At 36.2% G+C, this 26,059-nt stretch overlaps 1 protein-coding gene across 4 annotated transcripts in view; it reads left to right on the top strand.

The window, feature by feature from the left end:
- The window catches only part of uvssa (UV-stimulated scaffold protein A), a 43,431-nt gene that overhangs the window by 7,448 nt on the left and 9,924 nt on the right, over positions 1 to 26,059 (top strand). For all 4 annotated transcript variants that reach the window (XM_015345012.2, XM_015345011.2, XM_015345009.2 and 1 more), the window contains 5 exons: positions 373 to 501; positions 14,249 to 14,351; positions 22,756 to 22,939; positions 23,906 to 24,061; positions 25,474 to 25,657. In XM_015345012.2, the coding sequence (XP_015200498.2) occupies positions 373 to 501; positions 14,249 to 14,351; positions 22,756 to 22,939; positions 23,906 to 24,061; positions 25,474 to 25,657 (756 nt within the window). The remainder of the gene's footprint in view (positions 1 to 372; positions 502 to 14,248; positions 14,352 to 22,755; positions 22,940 to 23,905; positions 24,062 to 25,473; positions 25,658 to 26,059) is intronic.

The following is a 26,059-nucleotide window of genomic DNA, read 5'->3' as shown; positions in this document are numbered from 1 at the left end:
GAAGAAGTTTAAGTAGGGAGCTGTGTCAGCATGCTTAGGCTGCAAGGGAACCTAAGAAAACCTAAGAAAGAAAAGAAAGGAAACGATGTTTCGGCTGTGGAGCCACCCGAAAAAGGCTCCACAGCCAAAACATTGCATTGCCTTTCTTCTCTTTTCAGCATGGAATAAACTTATTATTTGTTCCAACTGAAATAGTTTCTGTATATGATAGTTACCTTCTGTATGTGAGAGATGGGGCCTTATATTAATGAGGATTGTGATGACTTTTCATCAGTAGAAATTCTTAGGGTCCTCTGGCCCTATGATTACTCCTTATCTTGTTGAAGTGCCTTACTTCTAAAAACGCCTCAAGTATAACACTTTCCACTTTAGGTCTTTACTAAAGCGGGGGTGAATGACGACCGACTCAAACAAGCGATAGATTGGAAGAAAGCCTTGGAGGTGACTCTGAAGAAACACCAAGACATGCACATAGACTATAAGAGGAGAGATAGGAAAGTAGTAAGTATCTTACTCATTTACCTGCTGAGTACCAGGAAAACTATTTACTGACATTTCCTACAAGTCTTTTGATCCTTATATGCCTTGTCAGTTAATTAAATCTGAAATATTAAAAAAATTATTCTATCTTAAAGCCTTATTTCCCTGGCTCTGCAGTCAAAATAACAAAAAAATAGTGAATGGACAGAGAAATTATTTTATCGGGTATGTCAATTTCAATAACAGACCAGCAGGGGGAGACATTTTCAGTTTTTTGGTGGGATGGAAGCGTTGGCCAGAAATTTCTGTTGAACATCCAGCTTATTATCTTGCAGGCTGACTTTTTCAGTCTATGCCTTGATAATTTGTACTATTTATATACCAGTAAGAAATTTCAGTAATTAAAAATGTTTACTGCTGTTTCAGAATACACATAATTTAGATATAATTGTTTATAGTTTTCCGATTCAAGCAAAATGAAGTTAAAATAAAAAAAACAGGATTCTTCTGTAGCATTTGTAACCATCATCATTCCAAATGTACCATGCCATAAAAAAATGTTGACTAATTATCTCTAATTAAAATAAACAGATCCAGTATGTTACAGGCTTGAAAGATTATCTGAAAATAATTTCATGTTTCTAGTCAGGAGTGGTCAAAAGAGTGCATTAACTGATTTAAGCCTTGAAAATGTTTTTTTATCCCTTTTCTTTCAAATGGTTTTTTTTGCCTGTCAGTTCTCGTATCAATTAGTTACCTGCATGATCATAAAGAATTGCAACGGAAGAAAGGATTTTTCAAGAATACATCAATAAATCTTTTGATCAGAGAGCAGAATATAGAATGTTTCACTCCCATTTGCGCACAATTCCTACATAACATTTCTGGACATTCTGTCACACAGTCTTCATCGTGAATTACCACCTGTTGACAGCTCTTTCTTAATAATCATCCAGAGTGTATTTGTGCTGGTTGGACTTTTCTGTTCAAATCTCCTGTCAAACTCATTCCATAGTGTTGAGGGGTTAGAGGTGAAGATTCTGAATATCAGCTTCAGAACCTGTTGCTTTCCTAATTTTAATTTGGGTTTGATCTGTGTTTAGTGTGTTTAGTGTTTAGTCGACTTCCTATGAACGTTATTTGACTGACATATTGTTGTAAGGAAGCTTGCAACTTCTTACTGATTGTTACCCATCATTTAACTGCTCTGTACATGCTCTGTATTAGTGTATTATGCTCTGCTCTGTACTCTGTATTAGTACATATGTGGGTGCATGCCTAAGAAACTTAAATGTTCAGTAACTGGCTCCAGTACAGTGTAACTTTGTTATCTGGATATCTAAACATTAAAATGTCTTAGAAAAGATGTACTTATCTTCAATCACAAAGATAATCAATTTTTTTTAACTATGCCCACAAATCAAAAGGCATCAGTACAAACTGTACTATTAGTACTTCTGCTTTAACTAGTAATAATAAAAATAACCAATCAGTAAAGAAACATGAGTGTTAAAAAACACCGAGTAAGACAATAAAGACAGATTTCTGTCCTGGACGCCACGGTACCATAGCTTTTAATTGTCAGTGATTAAAGACCTGTAGGCATGTTCACTTGTACTAATTAAGATAGTAATTGGCTCAGAGAAGCCTTTGATATCTCAGCTGGAATGAAACCCAGTCAATACTGTGGAAACCAGGAGTGTAGGTCCCTGGGGTACAGGAAGTTTTCTTTGTGTCACTGTGCAGGCACTTGCATGGGTAGTGTGGTAGTGTGCTGTTATACAATGTGTAGTTGACTTTTATTGACTTATTCACTGCTCTGCTTTGTGACCAAGCTACTGTTACTTTTTGGTTTGTGGATTATATTTCTTTAATTATGATGATGGTAGTGATTATTATAATATAATTAATGCAGACAATGGAAGTGATGTACGGTGCATTAGATATTATTATAAATGAAGGTTTTCCACTTTTGAACATGGCTTCAGACGTCATATAGTAGGATTCTGACTTTCACAGAGAAGTAATGTATAAGGCAGTTATGAAACACATTAATATGACACCTAAAATCATTTTTTAACTGTGCAAAAGAGACTATTCAGTTAAGGAAATGGAGCTCCTTGACAGTGATAAAGCACTGTACTGTTAACCATATGGGTTTATCAATGTCAGGCTGAATTTCAAATGCAAAAAGGCTTTGCTTTGTGATAAAGAAACAACTGGAAGCCCTTTATCATAATTACAGTTTTTTCTTATAAAAAGAAATTCCATTACTTTATTCACTTTATCACTGGTATGACACAGGGAACGGAATTGCTTTTTGATACAGTAAACCTGTGCTGATTAAAGAGATCAAAACAAATAAAATAATTTTAGTCTCTCCTCCTGTACCAAGGCTTCACATATACAGTAAGTGGTAGGTTTCTGTAGTTTGTTAGGAGTAGATTCCTGTAGGTTAAGTGGTGGAGTCTCTTGGCGGTTGACTTACAGCATTGGACAGTAAAGTTGCAGTAACAAAATAAAAAGATTTTGAAGAAGTATGGCGTTGTCATCTCACATAGCTTCACAAGAACTAACAAATAAATAACCCAATCAATCATAGATTGTAATCTATTATATAGTAGCCCATGTATGGTACTGTATGTAGTACTGAAGTTTAATTTCAACACAGCCATGAACTAAATATTTACATTATGACTCTATCACTGAATTTAAAGAATGGCTCATTGTCATTAAGTTTCAAGGGCTTTTTGAATGGCTTGTTCACTGTGAAAGTGCCCTTCTAGGGTTTATTGAGACAAACCGAATCCGCCAGGGGAACAATCTATCAAAACACACACCAAGCATTAGCAATATATACACTGGATAGTCATTGCCAACCAAAGACTATCCGGTATATTTTAGAAGCCAGCATTCTAATACAGCAACAGCATTTCTTGGTTTTTCATCTTTTTGTCATTAGTCCTGCCACTAATCTGTTATAAACACGGGTAGCTGAGTTGTCAATAGTTACCATAGTTATTTTGACATATGGGTGTACTTTACTGTTTGAAACAAATCTCAAATTGTGTGTTTGCCCTCAGAAGTGTTTTAGCATCTGTAAAATGTTTATTGTGCATAGCATATTGGAAATTCATTTATTTAAACATATCAACCAATTTAGGATATTTAATTACAGCTCAAATAATAGGGTGTTAGTACAGTCATTTATAATGTGTAAATAAGTTTTCATGAAAGTTTCAGGATACCTATTCTGACATTTTACGTCAGAATTCAGCTGAAAATATGGTACATTCCCCAGTTTTTTAATGTTTATTACTCTACCTTATGCCCCTAAACAACCTTTGCAAGTTATCGTGAAACAACATGTAGATTGTTTTTAGTTTTATCTCTAGACCCTCAGTAATTGGTTATGGGAGGCAGTCGTAGATGTATACAATTTCGACAAAGCTTGGATCTTACATTTAAAAACATTAACTCACACCAACAAGAAATATTGTATAGATTAGCATGAAATATTGTATAGGATAAGAGATCTCACCACCACTGTAAAAGAGCAATAACTCGTGTGTGCTTTTGCGTTTTTCTTCAGAACAAAACATTTCTATTGCACAGTTGACGGTATTTAGGTTTTCTAAGATATTACCACAGTGAAAATCCATCCTTACAATCAGGTGGAAAACAGTTGTTTATGCTGCAACTCTGTTCTTTTTCTTCCTTCTTATGATCACGCAAGATACTGTAGGTTGACAAAAGACTTTTGTGTATTCTGAGCTCAGGGTCTAGCTCTTGGGAAGAAACTTAGGAGGGTTTGGGATTTTATTCATTACCTGATAATTTTATAGACATTACCTGTCTAATTGGAGAGTACCGTGATCACATTAAAAAAGTGTGCTTTGTTTTTTTACTTGAGCAATTTTGGAAAGCATTATCGTAGGAACTAATGCAAGCAAGAGTTCAGTCGAAAAAGTGGAACTGAAACAGTGATCTTTTCTTATCTGTCACACGGGCAGATGTTCATTGTGAGTCTTGTGTCTTAGAGTTCTCCAGGGAAATTCATGAACTGATGAAGTCAGGTGTTCTCGCATATCAGAAGTACCGCTGACTTGTGGGGGAAGGACAATGTGAAAGGACAAATGCTAGCGAGTAGATGTCCGTTGAGGTCAAGAAGAGGTTGACAGTGGCAGGCTATTTTTTTGTTCATTTGGTGAATGTAGGCCCAGCTAAATCCGTGATTTTTTTATCTTGATTACAACATATTACTAATTAATTAGGAAAATGGTGCATATAAATAATGACAAAAATGTCAAGAAATGAATATCTTTTTTAATGTTTGGGGCACTGTTTTTAGAAAAGGTCTATCTACATGGCTAGTTATGTTTAGTCTATGACATGGCTTCCTAGTCCTGGAGGACTACATACAGTATATCCTGCTAATGCACGTGTGTAATAGTCAAAATAAAAGCAGTTCAATAGGATTGGAGATTAAACCTCAGACACATGTTAACACTACTGAGATTTTAGTTATCTTGGGGTTGTATGATTTATGGTAGTAGTTATGAATGACCTCGACGTTATTAATACCATTTTACCATTTGAAGTTGTATTGATTCTTTTTCTGGGTGTTTCGGACAAATTGGGTGTGAACGTCCAGTGGAATATTGATGAAGAATGGGATATGTTTGTTTTAAACTTGAAGAGCTCCCCATCATTGATTATGTTAAGGTATTGTATCTCATTAAAAAATGCCATCCATTGTTGACTACCTCAACATTGTGTACTGCATAACAGAAGATACTGAGCTCCTTGCTAAATGGCATGCTCAATAAAGAAAAAACAGGTAATGTTTAATGTCGCACTAATCAGTTTGGCACCAAACAAACTGCTTTTTACCAAACTGGTTTTACCAAACAGCTTTGTAGCCATGTTTGGGCATGTTTCACTATAAGAAAATTTGAGACAACTTGAAATTTGTGTAAAAGTATTCTCAAATTAGAATTTGGAAGCCAAGGCTGCTATACCGTTTTGACATACCAGATGTTTTCCTGGACCGTGTTTTGAACTGTTTAAGCTGTATTTAATAAAGCTCTCTATTTGCACATCCTTCCTGATCACTGTTAGTTGTAATAAAAAAAGCTGTTGTTAAGTAATGTGACAGAATCTGTCCATAGGGAAGCATATTTAATCATACACCAGGAAAATGTGTATAGCTTTAAAGTGTGATACTGTTTAACCTCCCCCTCCTTCCTTGCCCCATGTACAACCTCTCCAGCCCCCTGTTTCTGCTTTCCTTTCGATGGAAAATGTTTAATTCTATTATCCCATGTGCCTGGCTGTGAGTAGAAGCACCTGAGTTATTGGTTTGCTGTAATAATTTGCAAGACCTTCCAGTAAGAGAGGGTATTAGCATATAAATAGCAGATGCACTGAAGACCATCACAGCTGAGTACATTTAATTTTTAGTTTATAAGATAGAATGGGTTTTTAAATGCATAGCCATCAAACTTGCCAAAAGACAAATGAAGTTTAGAGTTCAGTTGTCCGAGGATGTCTCAGAAGATCATTTTTTAAAAGGATAACAGACTTATTTAAGGAGTGAGCCAGGGGAATGGTTTTCTGGGCAGAAAGTAATTGAGATTGCTTACTGAGTTAATTAGACCATACAAAATATATTGGATGGCAGTGAGAACAGTTTAGGCTGGTGGAGTGTGTTTTTCCTTTTAAGTGGCAGATATTTAGCCTGCACCTCATTATCTTTTTGAGCACCTTTCAAGAGAAAAGGTATGACAACAGCGCTAAGATACATTCCATTAATAAAGAGCAAAGTTTATAACGGACACACGACTTCGGTTGCTTTACATATCATTAATATGCCGTGTGATTCTGCTGTGGTCTTAGACGAATTTGTCTGATAAACTGTAATAGTTTAATTTTTCTCAATATTTCTATGCTGTCTTTTCTCTGCAATACCAAGTTCCCAAAAAGTTGATGAAAAGGGCTTGTTTCTCACAGATACAATGGTGTTGGGAATTTAACTGGACCTCAGCTGTGGTGCATTCATTTTTGGTGGTAAATGTTGGAACTTGCCAATACTAATTTAATCAGTGTCCTGTTAATGTGAAAGGGAATTTATGAATAACAAAAAAAAAAGGTCAGCATAATGTAGTGCGAATGGAAAGGAAAGAAACATTGTTAGTTTTAGTTTGGTTCATGATCCCCACCCAAGGCGAGGAGTCCAAGGTGACGCACTAGAATTTTTTTTTCACAGAAAAAAATTTTAATTGATTACCATTTTATTTGTCCTGTATTTACAAATGTGTGTATTTTTAGTCCCTTGTTACTGGTCATATGCGATATGACATTGAAATATGTTTGCATCCCATCTTTTGTTTTTTGTTTGTTTGGTGAACTGTTTTTAAAATCTATTGGAGCTTTCATAAAGGGTCTTGCAAAAGTGCTTTAAGTAGGGTTGAAAAAAACATAGGAAACTACAAGGATTTCTGGTTGTAGAAAAAAAATCCACTATTAACAAAAGAGAATTAAATTGTAGCACGGTTACAATCATGATCTTTTATTAATTACAAGGCCCAGTCTTTCTTTCAGTTCACTGAAAAGGTAATCTGAATACATTTTTGGCTGCTTTAACTTTCTTTTGTGTGTTGAACAAAAAAGTAGTTTAATTCTCTGAGTTATAGAAGGAATGCAAATCACCTAATTTTTAAAACTCAAGCTTCACGGTTTAAATGTAAATTGATTTCAAAAGGATCCCAAGTAGAGGGGCTTCTGTTAGGCGTGCCTGTGTCAGCAGAAAGCTGCCTTATATAAGGTAATTCTCCTTTATGTACACTGCTATACGAGAGTTATGACACTGCCTTTTAAAGTTGGCAGCCATGATATTATCACAACAGAATTAAAGTGCATTAAAAATAAAATACCATTTATTGGCCAGGACTTTCTAGTGCAATAGTTATTTTCCCCTTCTTTTTTCATCTATCAGCCGAGAAATAACTGCTTTGGATTAAAAATGGCAACCTAAATAAACAAAGGAGTAGCTTTAATCTTCTGTGGCAAAATTGTAAGCGGGAGGGGAAAATAACGTCTTATGGAAATAATACGATATGCTCAATGAGATACTCGTGGTGCTGCTTCTTTCCTTTCACTTTCTCTCAGAAGCACTTTGAAATGGATTAGATTACTATACAGAAAATGCCATTCTAATACACTTTGCCAAAAAGTGATTTCTTCTTCGTATTAATTTGTGAATACAGAAAGAGAATCTTGAAATACTGGGACCTTTAAATTGCATTATAGAAAATGACTGCCAGTCTATTGCTTGTTGCTCACATGTTTAAAGAACAGACAACAGACGAATTATATAAATTAAATATGTTCATTTTCCCTTTGTTTATCTTCATTCCTTTTTTAGTCTTTTCCAAATGTGTTCCTGTCATATTGTGTTCTTCCACAGAATGTCTCTTGCATTTCACTCCAGGGATTGCTGTACCATTTCGTCTTTGGTTGGAAAAGAGCAGTGATTTTATATATATTGACAGATGCAGTACAAATGCAAGATTATTTTTTTTTGCTGCTCTGGAATCTTCTAGAAATAAAGCGAATGTGGCCTTTAAGCAAAGTACTGTGGCAGCAGTCAAGTCAATTACGTGGAAATATCTTTATTATAAAAATGCAAACAAATGTGTGAAAATTAATGAGCTACAGACTTTGTTTTTGCATAATATTCCTTTCATTTGCAGTAAACCGGCATAGAGATATCTGGGTTTGTGATACTGAGAACAAAAAAAGCTCTTGAAAGTTTCCCCTGTAGAAAAATCTGTAGTTATTATCTCTGTTGTGAGAAAGGATTATATCCGACTGAGGCATCAGTTTATGCAGGATGAATAGTTATCTTTCATTTAGTGTAGGTGTTTTTTATAGATCCTCCTGTCGTTGACACTTTAGAACCTTTATTATGTAATACAAATAATAATGAATGATATGGAAAATCAGGAAAACGGGAATTTCAGTTGGATAGCTTAAAGGAGCTTTTGTGACATCACATTACATTTGGGATGTAATGATGTGATGATATTTTTCCTGCAGGACATTATGCATAACAATAAATAAGACAGTAATATCTGTAGATAAAGATAAAAAATCATAAAGGCATAGAAATCAGTAATGAACTTGGAAATGCATCACAGTGACTTCTGTATGCTCTTGGGTTTGAATAACCTTCTGGTAGAAAAAAAATCCTTGACAGAAAATAGTTTCTGTCATAACGTTATTGTACTTTTGCGACTATGAAATGCAAAATTTGAAGCTGTTGCATATGTTGAGCACACGAAGCAAAGTTCTTTTAAAATACCCATTCTGCGAAGAGCACTTAATTGCAGTTTAATTAAGAAAGGACTTGGATTTGTCCGAGTCCTCTATTCTGGCATTCATTAAAGAGAATGATAGTTCAATCAGAAAAGGGTTAAAACGGATAGAATGAGAAAAAGATAAAACTTCAAACAGATACTGAAATTCTTTTTTGTTCATTAGTCCTAAGTTTAAAATTGATCTGGTGAGTAATTAAGCATTATAGAAGGCGAATTGCATTGGAATAATAATAACACAGACAATGCCCTCCATAAAAGAAGGGCACTAACAGTAAGCATAATGTTTTATGAAAATGACCCCTATATTTAAAAAATGGCATTATATGTTATGCATTGTAGCACCAGGATGGTTCACAGCTACCTTTTGAGGAAATTAAAACACATAAATTCTGTTTAGCGTTTGATGCACACGGTTCCTGAGCCGAGAACCATAATGCCCTGCAAAACCTTGGGTTGCTTTTCACCTTTCATAAATTCCTGGGTAAGATTCTATACCAAAAAATAATTTTCAGCTCCGTGGCTCATTGTTATTCAAACTTGATTGATTGTCGTCATTTACTCAGTGGGGAAGTTAAGTGCCCCTGTCATTTCTGAAGAGTATAATTGGGACGTTTCACAGGTCAGCGCTGGTGACAGTTTTCTCTTTTGATTAGTGTTAGAGTGATAACAAAAATTACGGGCCCCAGTGATAGATTATCTTTGAGAGACTACCTGCAGCCTGTGCCTTTTGTGGGAGGTAGAAATAAAACGGAGATCCCGCGACCTGCAGGATAAAAGGAAGAGCATTGAATTCCCTTTTTCAACACAAGACATTCTGCGATAGTCCTGATCAGGGGTTGCCTATGTGCTGCCTAGTGGCTTCAACAGGCTCTCACTTGCCTCTTATTCTGTGAAGCCTCAACTCATGGTTATAGCAGTTTGTGAAGTTGAGTTCTCAGTGATAATATTTCAGTGCCAGTCTCCCAGATAAGTGCATTAAAGGTGAGACTAACAAGTAACTACTTCCTGTAGTAACTAACCAGGCATCTTTCCTGTCTGAGTTGCAGCTTCCAGGATATTTTAAATCTACTAACTGCACAGTGTCTGTTTAACCTTTAATCCACAGAATGATTTCTGTGTTTTTCCATGCTGTGTTCTGCCATACGTTTGCATTTAAGACATATTGATTTAAGGATGATTGAAAAATAATTGGGAAGATATAAACATACACTTGTAGTTACATCATGCACTTTTAGTTTACTGCCCTGTTGGGGTGGTTAGTATTTTAGCTCAGGGTTTATGTTTTATTCAGACCTATATACATCTTGTTTTCAGTTTCAAAATATCATACTGTATGTTCAGTTACCAGATCTTACCAGTTACCAGAATAAAACAAAAAATAATGATAGTGCAAAGTCAGTTTCAGCTAGTTTTATGTGCTCCGTATTGTGTGAGATTCTCCATCATGGACTTTTTTGAGTCATTAAAAAAAATATTTTTCATAGAAAACGAATAAAAAGAACCTGGGGGTTGTGACCATAGGTTTTTAAAGATCTCTACTGCATTTTTAAAATGTGGAGACTGAAGACTTCTTTCATCTTCACAGTGTTTTGCATAGCACTGGTCAGGCTGGCGTTCGAAGAGAAGTCATTACTTCCTGTAGTTTCCAACCAGGGCCTGCTGTGTAAATTGCAGCTTTCGTGTTTACAAGTCAACTTACTGCGCAGTGTGTGTTCTCTGTGCCTGTTCGTGCTGTTTTCATACTACCCTATGAAAACATATTCAATGTTAGAACACTTTCATTCTGAAATATGGAAGGAGAGTTGATTTTATTAGGGCCACACACACTGGATCCTTTGAAGACTTGGATTTTACTGGAATATCACAAGCTACCTCAGAGGTGAGGGGCTTAATATCCCATTGTCACCAGTCAGGCCTGCTACACAGCCACCCTCTCTTTGTTCACTGGATTTCTAAATGGTTATCAGTAACCTACGCACTGAAAGCTCAAGCTCTCGTCTGAACTTAAAAATAAATGGCTCATGGTGTTGCTGAACCGTATTCTCTGGTTATCCTTAAATCTGTAAGCTGTGTTTCATGCTTTGCAAGTCTTTTTAGTCACCTCAGGAATAAATGGAAGGGATTAACATGTCCTGGGCTGGGTGTCTGAGTGGATTGGCAGGGGGGAGACAAAGCCTTTCACCTCTGGGTCACTGGTTGCTTTATAGCCCCGATGTTATGGGGGGAAAAAGCAGCGGAAAACAATATCAAGGTGGACTTTGGGGAAATTAGTCCAGGTCTCAACCCCATTTCACATGGGAAGAACACCTTGCTATCTTGTATCATTGCCATTTCCTAGAGAGAACAAGTCTATAATGCTAAGCATGAGGTAATTGTATCCATAATCTATTTATTGACTGGATTATTTTGTTCAAATGTTGCTACTTATCACAAAGTAGCTGGAGCTAAATAATTATAAAGCCTTGTGTGCAGACCCCAGAACAAAAGCCAGCAATGTGTTTCATGAAGACTATAACCCCTCTGTTGTGTTTGGCTGCCCCACTGATAGCAATGTTATTGGACTCCGTTAAAGTAGTGAGGTATCGGATTGACATTTTCTATTGTACACCTTGACTTGAACACTGTTCCCTCCTAAAAGTTTTGGGGACAGCATTGTCTAAACTATTATTTTATCTTTACTGTCAGGGAATTTGTATGAATTGTAACTATAATATACATTTTGTTTTGGGTCATTCAATCAATAAATTTGAACATTAGAACTAAAACATACTTTTCTGTTCAAGTATCTATAGGTATTTGAACATTTTAAGTAAATGTCAAAGAGTAAAGGTCAGTACTTGTTTTGATGTCTTTTTGAATGTTTGGATACCTTTATAAAGTCTGTTATCCATTTGGCTCAACATATTCATCATTTGAGGTTCTTTGCCAACACCTTCTGATCTACTTCGAGTTCTTGCCTGCTATTTTGAAATTCTTTACTGTTTCTTAAATGTTTTTTTAAATTGACTTGGTCAGTTTATGATTTTCCTGATGAAGTACTTCCTTTGCTGGGCTGTGTAATTTGCTTCATTATAAGGCTGTAGCACCGCCCAGTACGTATGGAAGCATTTTCTTCTGTGAACAGACAGAATGTTAAAAACAAATTTCAGAATTCCTGGCTGTTCACAGATCTTCCATGAGCCAAATCAAATAACAACAACCTCATAACAAACATACCTGTCAGTTAGTTGTCCCAAAACTTTTGCTTCCTTGAAATGCGCTAGCAATTTGTTTAATTGATTCAGGAATGTACAACTGAATTGACTTTAATTTAAAAAAAAAATGTTTTTTTATCCGAAAATATTTTATGAACTCTATGAATTAGAGTTCATTGTGAATATTTTTTTACTTCAGTGTTCCTTCCGCTGTGCTTTCAAAGGGCACCGTAAATGAAACAATGAAGTCTTCAGCCCTTTGAATAACAAATCATTCGAGATTGACATCTTTTGGACAAAGCTACAGTCTTCACGCACTTTTATTTACTGTTTGGTATTAATGCCCACAGTGATAGCCTTATACAAGGCCTCTTGCTCTCATGTCACAACAGTCTTTCACTAGCAATAGATTGTATCACAGACAGAGAAAAAAGTGTTCTTATATCCAGTTGCAATTAATAGGCCACTAGTCAAAAAACAATTGGATGTGGTCAACTGGAAATTCCATTAAGGATCAGAATTAAATATTCAGACTTCCCTGTTATTGCATAGTTGGGTATTCTATGTGCAGTAAATCTTACGAATCACAAATAGTTGAGGTGGGTCCCATCTGAGTGCTAATCAGCTAAAAGAGAACTGCGGATGAGCTTCTAATCATTTCATAATCTCCAGGCAAATAAACATGTGAAAAGAATCAAATGAATGGCTCTATTTTAAGTGACCATAAAATAAAGAAAAAAGCTAAAGACAACACTGTTTTGTTTGGAGTCTGTTGGGACTGGCGTCAAAGATAAGCAATACAAATTTAACTTTGTTTAATAAATAGTGTATGGATTTAATTAGTATAGCGGCACAGAACCCATTCCTTATTGTTCTTAATAAATCACAGCGTTTTACTCACTGTAGTTTTTTTTCTGGAAAAAGGATCTACAGTATATTTCATCTTAGTTTTTAAAAACTTGGCATGTTTTAACATAACGAACAATAAGCTGGATTTATTGAAACACGTGGTTTTATTGCTCCTACATGCAGAAAGTATTAAGTCATATTTAATTCTGTGGTTATCCCTAGTCTTGCCATCGCATAATGTTTCAGTATTATCAGAGCAGTTGTGTGTGCACTTCTCTTAATCTTTCCAAATGCTCTTTCACGTTTGTTTTTTGCTGGGTGCCATCATTTGCTTCAGAAGGAAATTGGCTGCCCTCCCAAGTACCGGAGGTATCAGTTGTGCAATAACTTGAGCTGACAAGTTTGTAGGAATAAAAGGTGACGGAGGAGACTTTTTCCTAACATGCTGTATGGATTGCAGTGCTGTGATGAATTTAGAATGTAGAATGCTGAACTGAGTGGAGAAGTGATAAAAATGACTTCTTCTCATTTTAACTATGGAAAATAACAATGTGAAGAAGAAACGGTTTGCCTGATGAATAATATCAGTTTATACACACAGCACACCGGATTCACTCAACCCAACTGTCTTTTGGTAAAAAATACAGAATAGGAGCTCTCCTATGAGTTTTCCTTTGTCTCAGAAAATTCTACAGGAGAATATCAGGCCATCTGTCCAGCAACTGAAGCGCATTTGGATCTTGCAGCAAGATAATGTTCCCAAACAGACAAGCAAGTCTACAAGAAAATTGTTTTAGAATGGCCAAGTCAAGGTCCAGACCTAGAACCCCATAGAAGTGTCGTAGCAGGACCTGAAATGAATAGTTCTTGCTAGAAAACCCTAAAATGTTTCTGAGTCGAAGCAATACTGTATGTAATGAAGGAATGGGCCAGAATTCCTACACAATGATGGGTGAGAGTCTGGTTACCGGTTACAGGAAGAGTTTGGTTGCAGTTATCAAGGTTGTGCCACCAGTTACTGAATCCAAGGAGGTGTTGACTTTTTAACATGGGGGCGCTGGATGTTGTACGACTTTGATTATGAAATAAAATAAACCACTGTCACACTTTGGTGTTATTTGTTCACTCAGGTTCCCTTTATATATCCTTAGGTCGCACACGAAGCTCTGATAACATTCAGAGGCGAAATTATGAAAAGGTTCAGAAAATCCTGAAAGGGAGAAAGACTTTTTCACCAAACCGGATTTTAAAAATGATTGATTAAATCATTGTTTTAAAAAAAGTATTTAGAAGCATTTGAAGTTGTATATTGATTTGAATCCCACGTCTTTCCCCCTCCTTTAGCCGAAAGCAGCTGCAGACAGCGAGGAAGAGGATGATTTTGAGGATGTCCCGGAGAAGGAGGGCTACGAGCCACACATTCCAGACCACCTGCGTGAAGAGTATGGTGAGTTTTCTCAGCTGCGGGGGACCTGAGCCATGGACAGCAACAAGCCAAATAAACAGAGTCATTATGAAGCAATAAAGGGAGAGACCACCTGAATAATCTATTGTCTTGCACCTTTCTAAGATGTAGAAACATAGACATCCAGATGTTCATTTGCCAGTATATACAGTACAGGCTGCTCCCTTTTCCTTATACAGGGAAAGTGCTAAAAGATAGGTTTCTTTTGGGCTAAAAGTTGTTTGGCCTAAATTCACCATTGTTTTGACCCACAGGTCAGGAAAAAATGCACAAAAATCAAATGTTTGAGAAAAAAAAAAACACTTTCAACATTCTAACCTGTTTTATTTTTTGCATTTAAAAACAGTCACAGTAATACGTTTGACCAAACGTTAGTGGTAATTGTTATTGTAACTTTTACACAGCACAAAAACATTTATTTTGTACACCATTTCTGCTGCATGTTACACGTTACATACATGTAAAGAAAAATTGGGAAGATTCAAAGCAATTAACATCATATACATTGATAATATTTCATAGCTTGTTTTTTAAATGATTACAACTAATTTGAAGTCCTTAAAACACATCTTCAACTCAGTTTAAGCCAAAGGTTAAGAAAGATGTTCTAGAAACGCCCATCTAGGGTTAGAGTTTAGTTTTCCCAAACTACACACAGGAATATTTTTGATGCCTTTGCTGTGCTGTGGGATGTATTTGCAATACAGGGAAAGTGTTTTTTGTTTTTGCTGTTTCCCAGAAAAAAAAAGTTTGACCCAAACTCTCAATTTGTTTGACTCGCGGGTCGCTGCAAAAATGGACAAAAATCAAATGTTTGAAAAAAGACTTTCAAGATGTTAACTTATCTTATGTTCTGTATTTAAAAGCAAACATAATTACATGTTTTCTGAACTTTAGTCATAATTGTAATCCTAACCTTTACACAGCACCAACACGCCTGTTTTTTAACTTGTCCTTGTGGTGCACAGTTAAGCGTGTCTTTAGTGGTGACCAGCTGTGAATTTGATTTGCCACTGGGTTGGAGGTTCGACAAAGCTAATTGAAATCAAAGAACTGAAACTATATAGTAGATCTAAAGAGATAGAAAAACATTAAATTATTATATTTTCATTCGTACGTATCCTTAAGATGAACTTTCTGTGCCAAGTAACAAAATGCCATTGCTAATTCAGAATTGGTAGCAGCATCTATAAAATGCTTTCACATCCTTAAAGTTCAGTTTAATGCAACAAATTTGAATTGAATGTTGTTTTTAATGGTTTGGAAATTTCCTGCCATACGTTTAAGGCCTTTCTTTATCATCTGCTCTTTAAATAAATTTAAGCCAAAGACTGGGACTCATTTGGTTAGTGAAGTATGTAATGATCTATGGATGCCAAATTAACAAAACAAGACCAATAATGACCTCTCATTAGCAGGAGCCATCATTTACACCTCCCATCTGGTCTCCTGAAAATGTGAACAAATGCAATGAAAAGCTTTCAGCAAATTCACATGTTTGTGGAGCATTATAGTAAATAGGAAAAGTAGTACAGATCACACATTTTTATTATGCAAAATTAAGGCACTTTAAGGTGATGTGTCTGTACCAAAGTCTTAATGTGTTTCTATGAGCATATTCACGTCAAATAACAATATACACAGTTGTATATTTTACGTGGATTATTAAAATATACTTTAAGAATGATTTAATTAGTGTTATTTTTTTATTACCAGGAAGCTTTTGATGAGCTAGCGTTTAGACTGAAGTGACGTGTGTTTTGGAAAGTGTAAGATCCACATGATTTCTGCCTCTTATCTCCTGTCAGCACCTAGTCATTGTGTGGCAAGAAGGGCTTGGCCATTTCACCTCCTTGAGTCCAGTGTCAAGCTGCCGTGTAATTGAATAGAACAATTACAGAACTGCTGGAAATGTCTCTGCTGGAGATGTCTCTTGTCTGGCATTGCTGCTGGAATGTATGTATAGACCAAGGGGTGTTATTAATAATCAACAGGAATTTCAGAGCCTATGGACATAAAGTATCAAGGTGTGCTGTTGAGGTTTTTATGAAGTGAATATGCTGTGATGCATTTCCAGTTTCTTCTTATTTCCCTTATTGTGAAGAAATAAGTCATGATCTTACCGTATTATAAATTGAGTAAATCAACTAAATGTGGAATTTGTCATGAATGCATGTTTATTTTCAGTATCAACTCTTAACTTCTCTGTTGAAACATGCTTTTCACAGAAGAATCAATTACTATGCAGCATATTCACAACGAAGATGTACAGTACACATATGTTAATTTACTGTTTTTAGAAAAAAGGAATAGATTTTACAAAAGTCTTTTTCAGTATAGTAATCAGTATATATTTCAGTATAGTTTAGTAAAGTAATTGTAAAATTGATTTATATACTAAATCTTAATCTTGATTTGCTGTAATCTCTTAAAAATGTAAATTCCATTTCCTATGTAAGCGGATATTATGTGTTAAAACCCATAAAAGGAATACAATATAATGTGGCTGCAGATTTCAAATTCAAATTTAAGTATCTTGTAGTATCCTTCTTACTCTCTTGTTGAAACGAGACGTTATCTTCCAGAGAAAAACCGCAAAGCCCAGCGCTAAGGAAAACAAGCTTACTCTTAACACTCTTTTTTTTCTTTCATTCCTTCACTGCACTTTTCACTGAGGAGCTTTTATCTCCCCCTTAATCCCACCATTTCTGTCAGGACATAATCTCTTTCTCAAATTTACATTTTAATTACAAGGCCTGCTGAACTCAGTAAAATCAATAATGCCAGCATTGGGCGGCCTAACTTTCAGCCAGCAGCTAGGCCTCTCTATTTCCTGCTATTGATTTATCTCTTTAACACCCTCAACTTTATTGCTTCAGACAAATAGCTACCATTTTGGTCAATTTGAACAAAAAAAGAAAGGATTTGGGGGTATTTTATGATGCCTTTCAGAAGAACTCTGCTATGACACAATGAATCAGCGTGATATAGTGGACTAAGGTTTACAGAACAGGAACAAGATTGGAATACTGTTGTGAAAAAATATGTATTTTATGCATGCGATGTTATTTTTTATTGCTCAAACCAGCTTATTATTATTGCTTACCTACTCATATATGTTCCAAAGTATGTTATGTATTAGGTATGTTTTAAGTATTTCAGGTGGGTCTGCCACCTGAATAAGTTTTCTTCTTCTCTTTTCAGCATGGAATTAACCTATTACATGTTTTAAGTATGTTTAAGGTTTCAACCATTATGTAGTATCCTGACAAAATGAAAGACAAGAAAGAAAATTCAGAAAACATTATTATATAATGTTATGAAATAAACAGTGATGTTTTGCCCTCACTATTAGTACATGAAAAAGTTAAATTTCTGTGAGGTGTGTTGTTCAAAACAAACACATGAAACACAACAGCAGAAAATTTAAATGGAGTAGTTGCCATGACGGCAGAGCTGTCAAATCAAGTCCAGGACCCATGGCCTGAGATACACACAATGCGTATGCTACTATCTGAGTGAAGAGTCCGAGCTATTATTTTTCCTTTATCATATTGTAATTTTTTGTCTAGTTTATATTGCAAATATTTTAGGTTCAAAGATTTTTCTTCACTTCATTTCACTTTATCGAAGGACTAGATTTGCCAACTGAAGGAAATGTTGCTGTTTTAATAAAACAATGACCGCAATAAATATATAATTTTGGCGTTAGATAAGTATTGCACAAATCTGAATGCGCACAAGCACTTGACACAAGTGGAGTAGTTTGCGACCATCAATGACAAGGGAGAAGTCGAAAAAGTGACTATTTATGCAGGTGATTTAAGTTAAGACTACACTGTGACATGTTTTTGGACATCTTGCAAGACAAAAATAGTAAAGGTTTCAGTGTGGATGACATCATGTGCCCTCACACTTGTTAGCACCTATGGACAAAAAAGGAAAATCTGTGCCTGTGAGTTGCCACATTTTGGTTAACCTGACTGCTGCATTTTTCTGCATTTTTTTTCCAATAAAACAGCATTACTACTTGAATTAAATAAGTATTTATTGTCATCTTCCCTGACATCTTCTTCCTATGACAACTGCAATTGCCAATACGTTTGTCAGATTCATTTCTCACTCTGTGGCTGAAATGAGAAAAGTTGCTGCACTGCTTTGGCTGCTTTTATGCACAAAGACCCAGCATATTAAAAGATGTAAGAGGAGAACATTTTTGTCTAAAATTAGACGTGAAGTGAATATTTAAGTGGTTGTTTTTAGACCAATTTTCAGAGCCATGTTCATCTAGCTAAATGAGTCTAGATAGGCAGCATTTTTAAGTGCCATTCCTTCAAAACCACTTCCAAAATTCAGTTTTCAATCCCTTTAGTATTTGCCCTATGGTATTCTAAAACATTACAAATAATGATTACATTGACATATGAAAAATGACAGCCCTGATCCTTTTGAAAACAATAACCTTGACAAAATACTTTTCATAGCATTATATACCATAAACATCATACATATATCAGAATTTCAGAACACATATTGTCTGTTTTATTTTAAGTATGTGATTGCCAGGACAGGCCATTTTAACTCTTTCTCCCTAACATACTTGTTTGTGGAACATCTTTTGAACTTGCAGCATTATTTGCAATATTGTAACTGGTATCTTGCATGTTGGTATAGAGAACAAGGGAGTAGGCTGAGAGTAGAGGGAGACTGTTTCTTCCTCAATTTATCCCTGACTATCTGGTTGAGGGAGGGGTGGAGGAGTGGGGAGGTGGCCGTAGCTCAGAAAGGTCAAGTGCCTTGCCCCAGAATCACTGTGAGCTGATGGCTGCATCAAGAATTTGTCACTTATAATTTTGTGCCTGAACTGCACTATATGAACCAGGCAGCATGGCCTAATGCCTTCCTTGGATCTGTTTCAAAACACAGCTTAGCTGGGGTCTTTCTTCTGACCTGGGGGTCAATTCATTTTAGCTCTTCCAGCCCACCCAGGTGAAAGGAAAATACACAAGACTTGACTTGAGTGTGGAATGTGTCTCAGCAATGATACGCAAATTATGACATAGCCCTTTGGTATAGTTTTGCACACCAGTGGACATTCAGACTCTGAAATATTACTCTGTTGCTGAAATGCTTCATACATATAGTCAATATAGTAGAAAACAGCTTAGATATTTTCCACTGGGGCGCCTAATTTAAAAATTATATCTCGCAAATCTAAAATCTAAAAAGCAGTACACAACAGATTAATAAGATATGCAAGGGTATGATTCCTTAAATGGGCAAATTGGAAGGATTATATTTTTCTAATAATTTACAAGAAGGCAAATGAATTGTAGACCTATAGACAACCATTTTATATTTCACATTTAACTGTGAAGGTTTTTGCCACAGCTAAAACAAATCACTCAAAATCCCAGATTCACTTTAAATGCATAGTTCTAAATTTTTTCAGTCAAATATTAAAGAAAATTTTGCTGTACAGTAAGAGAGGCAGTGCAGGTTTTAGTTTTGCTGCATCACAGCGCTGGGCCCCTGGGGTTCAATTCTGGAACTGAGGTGCTATCTGTGTGGAGTTTGTATGTTCTCCCTGTGGTTGCATGGGTTTTCCCCAGGTTCTCTGGTTTTCTCCCATAAAAGGTCTAAAAATGTATTGGAAAGCACTTATTCTTTGCCAGGATAGCCTCTGGCCCCTGAATTAGAAGTGCTTATAAAATGGATGGATGGATGTCAACAAGAAAGATTATGTGGTTTGTCATTCGTACATGTTTTATCAGAGTGCGTTTTAAAAGACACCTGCAAAAAAATGCTTATGTTCTATCGTCCAAGCCTAGGGCTATGAACACATTCAGCCCCTGTGACTTGTTCCTACCAGATCAGTTGAAAGACGGATGGCTTTTTCAGACGTTTATTAAATCATTATCTCAGATGTTATTAGAATCATCTTTACAAACTTGAACTTACTAGCACATCTTTTCTAGGCACTAAAGGAGGAGGGAGTATTGAGATGTGGGGAAACATCTCAATAACACAGTTCCGCTGCACCCATATTTACTATTTATTACGTACGCAACCCAAGTTTATAGTTTTTTTTTTGTCAGCAAGTGACTGTTAATAAGTGGTGCAAAACAAACTCATTGTATTTTGCCCACAAAAGATTCATGAGCATCATTACTTCAATTATACCTTTTTATCTTGAAGTTGAATTATACTTATTTTTAATTTTGTTTCATTAACAGCAGTTCCATATTGTTAATAAAGTTTCTTGTATTCATAAGAGTATTGTCCTGTTATAAGATTACAGTATGTATTTATTGAATGTGTACCAGAAATGATTAAAAATAGCTTAAGACACTTGTTTTAAAACTTGAAGTAAAAGTTGTCAGCGTAGCAGAAATTCCATCTAAAAGGAGAAAAATGTTCAGCTTCTACATTTTTTACTATTTTAGCACAAAAGTGGAATATTTTACAAAAAATATGATTAAAATATCTTTAGTCATGTTTGACACTCAAACACCTACCACCAACTATAAGAAAGGTGCAAATTTATAATAAACACTTTTACACTTTTACACCTTTCTGTACATGACCATCCCCTGAGATCAGGAATCACTTTCGTTCTTCTTCTTTGAACTCTTTCTAAGAATTTTTAATATTCCTTTTTGTGGAATGGTTGTCAAAACTGATGAGATAAACTTGGCTCAGAAGCAGCTTTGTGCTGTTTTAAAGCAAAGTAATTCATCTGGCATCTTTTTCTGAAATCTTTTTGTGACTTGAATGTAGTTATATGAGATGAAAAATTGTAGTAGAGTAAGAAAAATCCGACAGACAATAAGATACTTGTAAAACATAAAATAGTGCTTGTTTTTTTTAGAGACTGCAATTTTAGTATTGGGGGGAATTAGTTCTTTTCAACAAGAAGGAGTTATTTAATCAGTTGAACCTGCATCAAACACTAGATCACTGTGTGTAAAGTTAAGTTCGTGAAGTACAAAAAAAGGGCATTGTGCTTCACTTCATGCAAGGCATTTAGTAGCAGTACTTAGTCCCCCAACACTTTCCTTCAGTGAGTGGATTGGCAAAGTAATGCAGTCTGATGGCAGGTCTCTTTGAATTACCGGTCACCAGTAAGGCAATGCTGGCAGTTCAAAGCAGGCAGACTGAGGCTGTGTCACAGTGTGACCAACAGTCAAGGTGCTCAACCCTCTATAAACAAAAGAAAAGGAAAGTGTAGGGTCCATCTATTTTCTTACCTCTTTAATCAATACAGGCTCATGGGGGAGCTGGAGCCTATCCAGGCAAGCATTGAGCGGATCCCCAGTCCATTGCAGGACACAAACAAACACACACTCAATCACAATAGATCCAGTTTTTACAGAAACAACTAATCTACCTGTAAAATTACTGTGTTGTTTTGTGACTGTAGTTTGAATAATAAAAATGAATTCAAAATATTTACTAACACATGAAGCTGGAGAAAGAAATAAGAAAAAATCTGAATAGTTCCTTAATATACACTGGTCTGCAAAATGATTGGGTCTAAGGTCACCTTGCCTTGACGTTCCTCAAGTTCAAGAGTGTGGGAATTGGATTAAGATGGGATGATTGGTCAGGTCACGGGGTTTGTGTTAACTCCTCAGTCTGTTATTTAGTTCAGAATCACTGTCTGAAGTCACAAATTGTGATCCTGAAAATTCTAAAAGTACCCAAGTGACATTCAATTCAAATCCGTGGCATTCACTGCTCTTTAAAATCTCATGCTGAAGGATTGCAGATTATCTCTAGGAACATTTCTGTTTACTATCTTATTCTGTCTGCATTCTGTTGCAGACATCAATTTTTTCTTCTATGATGTTACCAGTTCTTATTAAAATTGGCTTCTATATAGGTAACTAATATACAACATACACACTTACCTTATGTTTTTATTGTACTACAGAGTTCCATTATAGCGAAGAAGCTGTTACACTTTCATTTAATATTTGTTTTCTCGTTGTGAAGATATTTTTGGGTTCTTTCTTTTTCAAACATTCATCTGTTTGATGATCAGTCTCAGCTGATCAGTGCAATTACAGATCTGCAATATTGTAATGGTCTTCATAAGAGAAAGCGGTCATAATGTCGGTGTGATTGTGCTTCTTTAAAATTCATACAACAAAACAGTATCTAAAATGAGAGATGAATGCCTAGTATTTGATCACATTTGATATGTTGTCGCTCACTAGCAAAGCATTGTGGAGTAGCTCCGCCTTCCTCTAAATTCTGAAAGGAATTTTAAGTTTTTGTTTTATTTGCTGGAGTCATTGCTTATCATCGCTTTGATAAAAAATAACGGAAGGGGATAAAAGTGCTCTGCTAAGCCTAGCATTCGGTCTTTGTTGAACCACAGGTCTGGGGCCTGTCTCCTCCTCTGAGCTGACTGCAGTAAAAGCAGGGAAGCCAGCACCACCGGCCACTGTTCGCCCCCAACCACGAGCGAAGAGAAGAGAGAACGAGGAAGAGCAGGACCCCACCTGTGCTGCTGCCACTCTCCGAGTCCTCAAGCAACGACTGCCAACCGCTAAAGCCAGCAGGTACTCTCCTGCCTGGCCCCTCCTCTGCCTCACACCAGCACAACACAAACAGGCTTTTTAAATGAGGCCTTTCTGCAGCCTTTGAAGGAGCTGGCCTTTTTCAAACTGGCAGGCTAGTGATTTGGTCCTCTGTCAGATGGGAAAACAAAATCAGACAGTAGTTTGCTTATAGAGCCCACTGAAATTAGTAGGACATGAGAGTACTTGAGATTTAACTTTCTGCTTCATTTGTGAGTTGCATATCTTTGTAATTGGTGCTTGTGCACTGCTCATTGGCAACATTTGGATTTTCACAACCTTTACAGTTCTCTTTATTGTATCAAAAAGCAAAATAGAGAGGGAAAATATGTACATAGAGCAAATCATAAACTATTGAACTGGAAAACATTGCTTCATGTGCAATAATAGTATTGTTAACAGTAATAAATAAATAATAATCGTTATTACTATTCTAATCATACTACTATGGCTAATGCTATCACTGTTATCATTTCGGCTATTACTAAAACTTTTTATGTAATATATTATTATATATATTCTAAACACTATATTTGGGTGTACAAAGAATAAATCCAAAAATATTTTAATTACTTATAAATTAGTGACCGTTTAAAGATTATTTGGGTAAGTGTGCTTCTGAAATGTCTTTTCACAGTTACCTCACAAGTGTCACCTCTTATTGAAAACTGTAGCTTATAACGTTTAAAAAAAAAGCCTGATCCCTTCGTCTAATATTTGCTTACTACTCAGCGCTGACCTCTTGTAGCATTGTGCAATTACGGAGCAATCTCCCGAACGAGGTACTTCATTTCATTTTACTCGGCGGTGGATTCTAATTTCTAATAGCAGTGTAAGTCACAGAGGATCCAAGCCAATGTGAGTGTTCGTGTGCAAGAGGTTAATGAAACTAGAACAGCAATTGTGCTCCATGTTATCCTCTATTGATTTTTTATAATCTCTCTGCAGCATGCCTGAAAGCTCGGAGTCAGCAGCGAGCACACTGGAGCCCCGAGGCGAGACAGGGACAGAGCAGGAGGAGAAAGCAAGAGCCCCTGTAATGCCATTCGGCTTGGACCTATACTACTGGGGCCAGGACCAGCCCACTGCTGGAAAAATACTCAAGTACTGTTCCGTTGCTGCTTCCTGTAGATTTGAGCATTATATCATTTCATACTGAATGTTCTTGATAGTACTTTTGTAAGTTCATTTTCCTCTAGGAAATTCTTCTTTGCTTCGGTTGCCTGGGTTGTTCTGCTGTCTTTTCTGTCATTTGGTAGTGGATTTAGCTGCCTTGAACCTCACAAGAGTTTTTTCCTTTTATTCAAGGAGACAGCGCAACTCTTGATCTGAATTAAACCCGGTCGCCACAATTGAGCAAAATGGTGAAAAAAAAAGACTACAGACATCCGCCATAAAAATACATTAAAAGCTCTTTAGAAGGGAAGGTTTTTCATTTAGATGTAAGAATTGTAAGAGAAGGAGCTAATGTTGTGAGAGAGAGTTCTAAGGCTTTAGAGCGCAGACAGTAAAAGCTCGATTACCAAGCAATTTGCATTTGGTCGATGGGATGACTAATAAGCCCTGCCCAGAAAACCTAAGAGAGTAAAAGAAAGCATGAAGGACCAGCAGCTCTTGACAAAGACAATGGGGCTACACCGTGAAGACGTTTTCAGACTGGTGTTAGAATTGTAGAATCTGCCTGGGAGTGGGTAGAGAGCTAAGGTAGAGGGAAAAAAAGGAGATTCCTGCAGAAACAATTAATATTAACTTCCAGAACAGAGCTCGGATTCTGATAAGTATATTTTAGCAGCAGGAGTGTGTGAACGTGAAACCTGGCTTTCTCAAGTCTACACAGTGCTGCTAACCACAAGAGGGTGTCATTTACTGTGTAAAAATACATTCAGAGCTGCACCGCTGCTTCGTCAAAGGCTTTGGTGTTGAACCGAATGCACCCCACTTACAATTAAACTAACATTACGAATAAATGTCATCTAGATTTGTATGTTTATGCTTGTACATATGGCTGCATGATATACAATGCCAATAGAAAAAAGCAGTTACAATTTACCATTATTGTTTGTGAGTATATATGCAAATTTATATTTTTATGCATGTTTGTCTTACATAAAGCATAGAATATTTAGATATTTATTTGAATGTTTTTACATATGCAAGTGAGCATAATGTTTTTGATTTTATGTAATACAATATTAAAAGAAAGCAATTGGAGCTTAAAGCATTTTTTTATTTTCTATACAAATACCAGTTAGAAAATGGATGGATAGTGTACTGTATATGACAGGCAGTGGCTTAAGAACATTCACATTTATTCTTTGAAGAATCTTCAGTTCATCAGAAGCCACAGCGACATACGGTGAGCTACTTTGGCCCAAGATGCCTTGGAAGGAGAGAGTTGTATCCAGAACCAGAACCAGGAAAACAAGTGGAAATATAAAGTTTTCTCTACTGTACATAACTGAATTAATTAAAAAATGGCAGATCTCCATGCATTCATGAATATCCGTGTCCTCCAGGTTCAGCTCCCAGCATCAATTCTGGGTGCCCCATGAGGTGGAAGAAGAAGTGGAGAACGAGGAGTTGTCGGCCTTGATGAAGTCCAGATACATCACCTTTCCTGGGAAGTATGTGCCAGTCGAGCACAAGTGCCGAGCGCCAATGCCCAATGGCACACTTTGTGAACGCCAGGACAGAGTCAAGGTTGGTGTCACTGTTGAAATTGCTTTCTGGATTATAGTTATTTCTGTTACCAGCTGGATATGTCATTCTGTATTATTTTGGGGAGTAACAGACATTTGTAAGAATGCTTTTTTGGAGTTGGAAAATACAGATATTTCTGGTTGGATTAACAGATACAGACTTAGTATGGGCATATTTACAGATATTTTGATCTATTATTATTATTATTATTATTATTATTATTATTTGTTTTTGTTGTAAATGATGGGAACACAGTGCCTTACAAAAATCTTCATCCTCTTCCAATGTTCTCCCATCTTGTTGAATCACAAAAGGTGTATACGCACTTTTTAAAGTCAATACCAACATTTCTTTTCCTTTGCTTTACCTTAACAAGGTTTCAGTCTGAACATTCTAGTTCCG

This window comes from Lepisosteus oculatus, chromosome 1 (assembly GCF_040954835.1).
Source record: "Lepisosteus oculatus isolate fLepOcu1 chromosome 1, fLepOcu1.hap2, whole genome shotgun sequence".
NCBI classification, from domain to species: domain Eukaryota; kingdom Metazoa; phylum Chordata; class Actinopteri; order Semionotiformes; family Lepisosteidae; genus Lepisosteus; species Lepisosteus oculatus.
Note: the sequence above shows the minus strand (reverse complement) of the source record. Positions and strands in the feature narration are given on the sequence as shown.